Source organism: Polypterus senegalus, chromosome 13 (genome assembly GCF_016835505.1).
Source record: "Polypterus senegalus isolate Bchr_013 chromosome 13, ASM1683550v1, whole genome shotgun sequence".
Lineage (NCBI taxonomy): Eukaryota > Metazoa > Chordata > Cladistia > Polypteriformes > Polypteridae > Polypterus > Polypterus senegalus.
Window position 1 is genome coordinate 155,742,515 of NC_053166.1, and position 10,686 is coordinate 155,753,200.

General features: G+C 43.9%; 1 protein-coding gene across 1 annotated transcript in view; it reads left to right on the forward strand.

Moving 5' to 3' along the window:
- The window catches only part of cdr2a (cerebellar degeneration-related protein 2a), a 38,071-nt gene extending 28,776 nt beyond the window's left edge, over positions 1 to 9,295 (forward strand). Inside the window, exons 3-5 of the mRNA XM_039775051.1 lie at positions 468 to 616; positions 934 to 1,107; positions 7,113 to 9,295. Of these exons, the coding sequence (XP_039630985.1) occupies positions 468 to 616; positions 934 to 1,107; positions 7,113 to 8,016 (1,227 nt within the window). The 3' untranslated portion in view covers positions 8,017 to 9,295. The remainder of the gene's footprint in view (positions 1 to 467; positions 617 to 933; positions 1,108 to 7,112) is intronic.
- Positions 9,296 to 10,686: the final 1,391 nt, after the last annotated feature.

The following is a 10,686-nucleotide window of genomic DNA, read 5'->3' on the forward strand; positions in this document are numbered from 1 at the left end:
GATGGGATCTCCCGTGAATGGGCTACAGGCAAAGGAGAAAAAGAGTCGGTGCACTTTAGCTGCCTTCCATGTGCACGTGTGTGACAATATATATATATAAAAAAAAAATTCATGTAACCTTGTTGTCCAGTATTTTTGCTTCTTGCTGTACAGATAAAATGCAGTTTTTTGTTTTTTTTTCTCACTTGTAGCTCTCTACAGCACACCAGATATCCTCGAAAAGCAAATTGTCAAATAATGAAGTCACACATTTGTACTCCTGATCTGTGACAGGCAGAGATTTTTGCATATTTTAAAAAAATATTAATGATATGGTGACCGGACTTGGAGGTTAAACAGCAAAAAGCAATACTGCTGTTATGGTCTTGTGTTAGATGACACTGCCCTCTGTTGGCGAGCTCCATGAAATCTGGGTGCAGCTGCTCTTTCGTTTTCTTTCTAATATTTTGTGCCCACTTTGTTTCCAGTACCTTACCAAGCAGGTGGAGCTGCTGCGACAGGTGAATGAGCAGCATGCCAAGGTTTATGAGCAGCTGGACCAAACTGCTAGGGAACTTGAACAAGCCAATCAGAAACTGATGGTGGACGGCCGGACCTCTCAGCAGAAAATAGTCAGGTAAGGAATGAGAAGAAGGAGGTGGGTGTGGGTAGTCCATTGAACTTGACAGATTGTGGAAGGTTGACTGCAAGATTGTGGATTGTTGCTGTAAAGGTTTACTCAGATTTTTTGGGAAGACGAGAGAGGCGGTTGCAATCCACCTTCTGGTTCTTGGCAACTTCCGGGGAATGGAGATCACAATTTTGAACTAAATTCTAGTTGCCATGTTGTGCCCTTACTCTCCCAACATGGTGCCGCTGGGTGTCGGATGTTTAATGACAACTCCCTACCTACAGTTAAAGACATTCTCATTGTTCTCTCTTCTTCCTGAGCAGACTCACCGAGACAGTAGAGGGGCTTCAGGCACAAGTGGAGGATCTTCAGCGTCGACTTGAAGAGCTGCAGAGGATGGGGGGCTCAGAGACGCTCGACAGTGACCTGTCCAGTCGCCGTCGATCTGCCTCACACCAAAGTGTCTCCTGCTTGAAAGAGCTGTATGACCTGCGCAAGTGAGTCTCTTATGCCTCTTTGGTTTTCTTTGCTCATCTTCGACGCCATGGCGTTTCAATAGACTCCAGCTGCGGACCTCCAGAACTCCACTCGGTCGAGGAGGTTGTTGCCTGAGATTGTACGTCAGTGATAAGCCTGCTTACACCAGGGTGTCAAGTAAACCAGGTGACAAAAATCTATCCAAATGACTGTCAAGCAGCGCTGCGGAGGTGTGCAGCTGGACCCACATCAAGTATTTGGTCCCTTTGACACACATCACTCATTATGAAAGACCAAGCACTATCGAGTCATTGTATGTTATTTATTTCATTGTCACTTGATGGGATACCTCCTATCCTTGTTGTCCCTCTAAGGTGCGAACCATACGAGGCGAGACACAAAAATAACTGGACTGGTAAAAAATATATATATATATATATATATATATATATATATATATATATATATATATATATATATATTGATGAATGACAGCATTCTAAACATTGTCACCTTCTCTATACTCCCCCTCCCGACCTCCACACCGCTCCAAACGTATCTTCCATTGATTGAAACAATGCTGGAAGTTTTCTTGCTTGTGGCTTTTCAACAGGCTTGCTGTTTCTGTCTTCACTTCATCCATTGAAGAAAAATGTGTTCCCTTCAGGTCACTTTTGATTTTCAAAAACAAGTAAAAAACTCACAGGGGGCTAAATCGGGCAAATAGGGAGGATGATCGAGGGAGGACAGGAATGTTTTTGTCTGTCAATAACTGCTTTACGGAAAAAGCATTGTGCGGGGGAGCGTTGTCTTGTCTCGTCTCGCTGTTTGCTTTTTTCACCTGACATTGTCTCGGGAACTCGTAGCGATTGTTGTGCAAACACTGACTGGGCTCTTCACAGGATAGACCGAGCCGATTGGCGGGTTTGAGGGGGCGTGTAGGAAGGCGTGATATAGTTCTATGAATCACATCCAGCCGACCTCCAGACGGTTTCCCAGGAAAGCCCCAAGCCCAGTTCGGTTATTTTAGTGTGTCTCACCTCGTATAACTGACATTTAGCGCAAAACCACTTTGGTTAATTCACAGACAGATTGGTGGCCACTAGAAGAGGTCCCGGGAGAATGACGCAAGCTGCACCGTTTCAGAGAGGAATACGCCGAATTACACCATCTTTTATTGTCTAGACCAGGGGCCTCGCGTATGAACGATGCGTACGCACACAAATGTTACGTAAGAACTTTTCCACGTTCAAATCGCGATGTATAAAACCTTGGCGTAAAGCCACGCACTTTTCCACAGTACCTCATAACCTGTCGTACGCAAGTTCTCCGCTCAGTTTTGCAGACTGGCGGCACCCAACGTCAAAGCAGTGCTACTGTTCCTGTGTGGTTACTCTTTAATTTTCCTGATGCGACTTTACAAATACACTGAAACTAACTGCATATTGTTTATTAGTATAATGCATCTGATTGTAATTAACTTGTAACAATATAGTGGTTCAGGGAATAGCCATAGTATTCCAAATACTCACTGCAACTTCTTCTTCTTTCAGCTGCTCCTGTTAGGAGTTGCCACAGCGGATCATCTTTTTCCATATTACTCTCACTGCACGACTCAGAGTATTTATATCACTGTATCTGAGTGTGAATCACAGCAGCAGCTGATCGGAAAGAGAATTATCGATATACAACTTGAAGCACACGCTGTGTCAGCCACTGCAAAACGTTTCAAAGCCTTTCCTGTATGGACCTCGCGGTTCAGAAACAGTTTCATCCCAAGAACTATAAACGCAGTCCATCAATGGCTCCTTGTAGAATTGTTTGTACTTCTAAGTACAATCACCTCACTGTAAACTTGCACTACAGTTATAATATTACATAACCTGCGCCACTTTATAAAGCGCGTATTTACATATGATGATGAGATCATTTTTAAGATGAAATGCAGCAAAATATGTTTATTATATTGTACAGATAAAACTTGTAACTTCACGCCAGTCTCAGTGAAGAATATAGATTTAAATGAAGGATAGAATAATTAAACATGTACTATGAAGATATTTCAGTGTTCCTTAAACGTTTTGAAAAATCGGCGCTCTAAGCTTACAGATGGCTCAATGTCTGTTGCAGAGCTGATTGTTTGGCGATTGGTTACTTGGGGAAAGAAAAGCAAGGACTGCAGGGGTGACCACGCCAATATCTATCTATACTAATAAAAGGCAAAGCCCTCACTCACTCACTTACTCATCACTAATTCTCCAACTTCCTGTGTAGGTAGAAGGCTGAAATTTGGCGGGCTCATTCCTTATAGCTTACTTACAAAAGTTAAGCAGGTTTCATTTTGAAATTCTATGCATAACGGTCGACAACATCTGCCATGTTGAACTTTCTTATTTATGGCCCCATCTTCACGAAATTTGGTAGGCAGCTTCCCCGCGCTAACCAAAACCAATGTACGTACTTATTTCGGTGGTAAGATGCCGCCATATTGAACTTTTCAACGGTCTTTGTTACTTATGGGCCCATCTTCAAGAAATTTGGTACGCGGGTTCCCAACGCTAACTGAATCCTACTTATGTACATATATGCATCCATAGCCTGCAGCTCGGTCACCGTGTGAGGCGGCATTGGGTCCCCCATCCCAACCCCTCCCTCTTTGTTGGCTGCCTGCCTATATAAGGCCATCTGTCGCTCCGGTCTCTACATTCCCTTCCTTGCTTCGCCACGGGATTCACATCTCCCTGCTGCTAACTACAGCCTTTTTATTTAATCCATGGCTTCTCCACTGTTTTATTGTTCGTTTATTACGATTATAGTTATTGTGTAGGTATTTTAGACTTGCTTTACATTGTTCAGGTACCCATTTCCTTTATCATTCCAACAGTACCCCCATTAATATGTCTATCGAGATGATCACCATCGATCAAAGAACTGTCACTTACCGAGTGGTTTCCATGCCCGGAGATGGCACCTGCCTTTTCCATTCTCTTTGTTACATATTGCAGGCTCACTCTTGATATCCATTGTGTCCTATGTATTGAATGACTGGGACAGGTTCAAGGTGTGGACTGATGACAGTACAGGAGATAATTATACTACACAGGAGCACTAGAAGAGTGAAATGCTTAAGCCCTTCACCTATGGATCTGCATGTGAGTTGATGGCTGCCGCTGAATTGTTCGGTTGTCGCTTTCAAGTGTACCGAAATGGCCAAATATTTTACACCTTTGGACAACCGCCAATGCCTCTTAAACATCTTAGATTGACAGGTGACGATTTGATTAGTGGACACTTTGATGTTTATGAATGTTTAAACTCTCAAAAGCTGGATGTGAAGTTATTGATGAAACCGGTTGTATGTTTACAACTCTTGACAGATGCTGAATGTTACATCAACACAAGTTCTACAAATACTGTCGTCATTGAAACAAACCATGAAACTCAAACCGATTACGACAGCAGCAATCCAAGCTGTGAGATCTGAGACAAGATTGCTGTTCAGATGACCAACTGTACGTTACATGCTCAAGAGTAAGCTCAGCGCACAGCTTGGTCATATTACAACCAGAGGGCCGAACTCACAATGTGGTATACAAAGAGATCCTTAACAAATAATTATTGGGATATTTTCCCTCAGTTTAAAAAGGTTTAATTTTCTTCTTAATAAAAATTTTAAGCCAGTACTTTGCCGCTGCGAAGCGCGGGTATTTTGCTAGTTGAATATAAAACAGAAAGAGAAAATAACGACACAGCTAAAAAAGCCCCAGAAAATTTCGACAAAAGTTAAACGCTCGTGTCATGAGCACGAGGCGGCTATGCAGTGTCCGCAATGGACGTGGCCATCCACCGTGCATAACATACCATATTGACATTGGTGGGCGAAAGGGCCACCGATTCTTTCTCTACCCAGGGCTGCCACGGGTCTAGAGCCGCCCAGGAGAACTGCTGCAATAAATAATTTCATCGAAGGTCGCGCACAATCACTGCGCCATGAAACACATGTTTAATAACGTACTTTAACTCCTATCATCATGAAAATGATATCACGTATACATCTCAGTATTTTAGTTATTCAGAGAGCTGTAATATCACGAATGCAATGGATTCTGTGTCCAGTCGGAGGAAGAGAGAGCCGGTTTAAGAAGCACGTGGTAATTCACACACACAGAGCACAAGAAGATCACATACAAAACAAAGCATTTAAAGTGCTACTTTACTTACGATGTGATTTAAGAAAGTGGTTAATTAAATGATTTTAAGATGAAGTTTATGATGTTCTACTTTAATGACAAAATAAACTACGTGATTAAAGTGGAAATTTCGAGATTGAAGTTGATACTTTGTGCTTTTTTCCCCACTGTGAGCCTTTTTTTTTCTCTGAACCCTAATAAGCTTACATATGACACTCAGATGGTGGGCTACGACTCGTCTTTTCATGGCGACTTTGATATCTGACAATTTCTTTTTTATTTCCGGCACTGTGCAACTTTGTGAACATGAGCTTTCAAGTTTCTCCAACACTGTCACTCGATCAACTTTTGTCGATTATACCATGGTTTAAATCAACAAATAGTATGGTTTTCCTTTGCCTCCACTTGGTATTTGCTGAAATTCTTATTTTCCCCGTGCTTTTCCCATTGTCTTTTCACAGAAGGCTGAGCTTAAGGGAGATTTATATTGATTTGCATATTCAAAGAGGCATAATTCTGGGAGGAGTTGGGGCGGGACAGAAGGCGCATGCACAAGCGTTTCTTTTCACGCTGACCGGGATTTATGGAGCGGAAAAACACGGAAGTTTGAGTACGCACGGATTCCTGCTTCTGGGTTTTTCTGTGCGTAAGCACATTTCGGCTTTTGTGCTTACATTCTGTTATAGTGCTAATTCTAAGCACGGCGTTATACGTGAGTGGGCAATGTCGGTCCTGGGGGACCCCCTGAGGCTGTAGGGTTTTTGTTCCAACCAGCTTCCTAATCTGTGACAACACCTGACAGCACTGATCTCATTTCATTAGCTGGGATTATTTTTCTTTTACATTCAGAAAAGCACAGCAGCAGGATTTTTACATTTATAAGACATTGCTTTTGTATACATTTAAATGCTTAACTCTTTCATTATATTTTGCCCTTTTTTGGTGCAGTTTTTCCCCTTCGTTGTATCTTATTAATGCCAATTATAAACGAGCAGAGCAGACACGCTGGCAAACAACACAGAATAATCAAAGGCTGCAAGTACTTTAGCATCAGATTCGCTAATTAGTAAATAATGGATTCATTAAACAATTAGAACACCAGGAAAAGTAGAATGAAAATCAAGATGAAAATATTGTTAAAGAAAAAAATAATTTTTCTATATATATAAATTATGCGGTGGGCTGGCGCCCTGCCCAGGGTTTGCTTCCTGCATGCACCCTGTGTTGGCTGGGATTGGTTCCAGCAGACCCGCCGTGACCCTGTACTTGTGATATAGCGGGTTAGAAAATGGATGGATATATATGTGTGTGTGTGTGTATATATATATATATATATATATATATATATATATATATATATATATATATATATGTATATATGTATATATATGTGTGTATGTATGTATATTTATCTTGTCTCAAGTATTATTAATTTAAAATATGTAATAAACACATTTTAAAATATATTTTTAATAACAACATTTTTTTCAGGTGAGCTCTACCGTTAACAATACATTTTTCGGAATGAGTTTGCCCATTGTTCAGTATTTCCTAATTTCCAATCCAGTGAGGATTTAGGTGTGTCGGGTTAAAGGGGGGTGAATCCATATGTGATCAGTTATTTTGTGTTATATGTTTGTCATTAATGTCAAAATGGAAACGGATCCCTGCAAGGTGGTCTAAATTAAAGAGTCTTTCTGTTGATCATCATCAAGAGCCTAAGCCCTCTGGGATTTAATGCTGTATAACAGTAAAGTGTGGAAACCTCCGAGGGCCGAGTGCTTTTTATAGACCCCATCTTCTCTAAAACCTTTCTCCTCTTCTCTTTTTCACAGGTACTTTGTCTACGACCACATCTTTGCACAGAAGATCAGTTCCCAGGCTGCGGAGCAAAACCCGGCAGAGGAGGAGAACACAACGCTGAAGCAGACTGTGGAGGGGCTGCAGGCTCAGCTTCTTGCCGAGAGACAGAAGCGGGAAGCGATAGAAGAGGAAGTGGCACTGGTGGAGCAGGAGAATGCGGAGATGGAGCGGCGGCTCTGCCTGCTGGATGGCTGCGAGGCCCGTATGAAGGAGTTAGAGGGCGAGGTCGAGGAGCTCAAGCAGATGTCCCGCTCGGACTCTGCCTTTGTGAGCCGGGTGGAGAAGCTGTTGCCGGAGTCCTTCCTCCTCTCTTTTCAGGAGGTGGAGAGTGGCCCTTTGAGCTACGAAGATGACAAGGAGATCAACTCTGGACTTGCTGAAACCAAATGGAAAACCCTGAAACGTTGCAGTAGTGAAACCAGCTTGAAGAACAGCAGCGCTGCCGAAGAGATCTTCAGGGGCCACGACCAGACTTGCATCCGTCGCTCGGAAGCGGTCAGGCAGAGGGGCATTTCCCTCTTGAATGAGGTAGACGCCCAGTATAGTGCCCTAAAGGTGAAGTATGAGGAGCTGCTGCGCAAGTGCCACCTGACTGAAGATGATGGCCTGAACCACAAGGCTGTGCAAACCACTCGCCGGAACTCGCAAAGCAGCACAACGGCTGCCACGCCTTCCCCCGATTGCCCACCAAAGCCTCTTGGGGAGACGATGGCAGCTAGTGCGTCCACTGTCTGGTCAGAGGTGAGCAGTCTGGACAACCAGCAGCCTGAATACAAAGCTCTTTTCAAGGAAATCTTCAGCTGCCTCAAGAAGACCAAAGAGGAGCTGCGAGAAAGCAGAGCCAAGCAGAAGACACCAACTGAAGAGCGCCCCTAGTGGTGGTGCACCCTGCCTGCCGTGCACAGTACGGCGGAACTTACTTTTTTTTTTTGCGCTGGAATCCCCCACCCCCCCTAAATTTTTTTTCCCCAAGAAGCACAGTTTTGGGGGGTAGGGGAGTGTAAGGGACACGGTTCCTGAGAGAGGCCTGCCCCAGCATTGCTGCACTTTCCTTCTACCTGCAGGGTTCAACTGTCCGGTTTCACACAAGGTCTGATGAGACTACTGATGCCTCTGTCAGGCCTGCTTGCTGCTTGAGCTCCTGACTGACTCTTGTGTTTTGCTCCTTCCTGACATTTTTTTGTTTATTCCTCTGAACAGGTCAGCTCAGCACTTTAGAAAACGTGTTGTAGGCAGGCAGGCTGGCAGCAATGGTGCCATGATACCGATACAGTACCACATGGTATTATGTAATTATTTATTCTTGTGAAATGTGAATTTAGAGTTTCTATGTGAGCCCCTGATGCTCACTGGAGCGGATTTGAGGTGCAGGGGTGGGGGGGATTGGGTGTTGATCAGGAGCTCTGGATGTTGCCGGATGCTTTCTCGAATGTCTCACTTCTCACCCTGGGTGATTTTCCTTGGAGTGGTGACGGGTCAGTCTGTTCATTTTCACGCGTGTGCACCTCCAGCTTGGAAAGGGGAAGACTGTTGCACAAGTTGCTGTGTTCCCTTAACCACTTAACTTTTTTTTTTCTTTTTTTCTTCCCGAGAATACACTCAGGTCCTGCCCTTTAGCGGACCACTGTGGCGGGAGAGGGGGGTGCCTTTTTTTCTTGCGGGTTTGTCTTCCAGCCTCTGCTCTTGGCTCCCATGTGGTTTTGGGTATGACTCCCTGACCGGGATGGCCACCTGCAAGAACTCACAGTTAAATTCACCAACACTTTGGAACCCTGAGCTGTAACCCCTGCACCTCAGAGTTAGGATGTTAATTTAAATTTATTTTTCTAAGATTTTGTACAGAATGCTTTGATGTAGCTAATAATTTAAATGAAGATATTTGCATTAATAGTTTAAAGAAATGCAGGCAGTGGCCTTTTGCCCTTTTAGAGTGAGACGGCTGCTTTACTTCCTTCTGTGATGTCCTACTACTTGTGTGAGGGCAGGTGTTTAGACCCCTACGAGTCACCATTGGACGGATTGTGGGGGGGCAACCTGACCGACTACTACTGACCAATAAATTGCAATTGGGGTTCATGTAGGTGAGGCACAAGTGCTCGTCTCAGTTGCTGAGGTACTTGGAACTGCTAGCTGCAAATAAATATGCATTAGGAGCCTCTGGGTGTCAGTTGATGTTAATTAACCTTGAGAATCGCACAATGAGGGGAGATGCGTGGCTTTAATATTTTAAATTCTGTCCATTTCTGCAACAGCATTGTTAGGCTTTGCCTGCACAGGTCTCTACCAGGCAGGTGACATTGACTGGCATCTTCTATCGGATTTCTTCCCTAATTTAGTCACTGTGGTCTCCACTCTTCCTAAGCAGATTCCCGATAAGTGGCTGCTACTTTCCTGTAAACTTTAGTTGATGCAGAAGTATAGAATCAGCCTTGTAACAGCAGCTTGGACCGAGCCCAAGATGCACCCCCTCAAAAATGTCACTACGCAGACCCCTATGACTTGCATTGTCCATATTGGTAACTATGTATTTCTTAAAACACTCCTGTTATGCTGAAGTACATGGAGCAGACTGGTCGTCAAAGTTTGTGACCACAAACCCCGTCACAATATTAAAATGACAGCCAGATGGCGGCCGACTCGTGGTATGAAATATCGGCTTGGAAGTTGGTGAATGGCGAAAAGTGGAAAAATGTGAGTGACAAATACATTCATCTACGGAAGAAAATGTTGAGATCCTGGAGGGCAAAAGCGGACTGCGTTTTTTTTTCCTTTCCTGGCTGACATCACATGAAGCACAGAGAAATGGATCATTCACTTTTCTTGTGTGCTACAAACCGCGCCAACAAGTGTTTAAGCATGTGACTGTCGTGTGGTGTGACACAGAAGTATAAATCAGCCTCGACAGTGAAGTAAAATGAAGTTGCCGGTAAAGCCATGTTGTTGGCACTGTTTTAAGTCCACACAGCTCCACCAGAACGCTTTAGGTCAGGGGTGTCTGCTCAGGGCGATGCCCCCAAACTCCACCTCACCACATGTCCTCCCTAAACTTGGGCTGCTGGCGGCCACAGCAGATTATTCTGTTGGTTTGCTAAAGGAGAATTTGTGCAGGTTGCTCGATGAGCCAGTGGTCCTTCTAGCTTATAACTGAAAGGGGATGCGGTGAGTGAAACATAAGGGGCAAGTGCAGGAGACACACACACACGCACACCCCCCAATTGAACTTAGTAAACCAACCAGCCATCAGACCAACAACAGAGTTCTCCTTTAGCTATGGGGCTCTGGGTGGGCATGTGATGCTGAGCGTATTCCTGACTCGGACATTTGCCCGTTTACTTTGGCTACAGCCCTGTCCTCCATGTGAAGAGCGACATAAAGGGGAAGCCACAGCTTAAATTGAACTCAGTAGCCCAACTGGCCATCAGACCAGCAGAGTTCTCATTTTGAAAAGGGTGAATGGTTATTGGAAATATTTATCGTCTTTTAGATTTTAATTTATATGCATATACTGTACATGTTTGAAGAGGAACTCCTGCTGCAGCTACCACC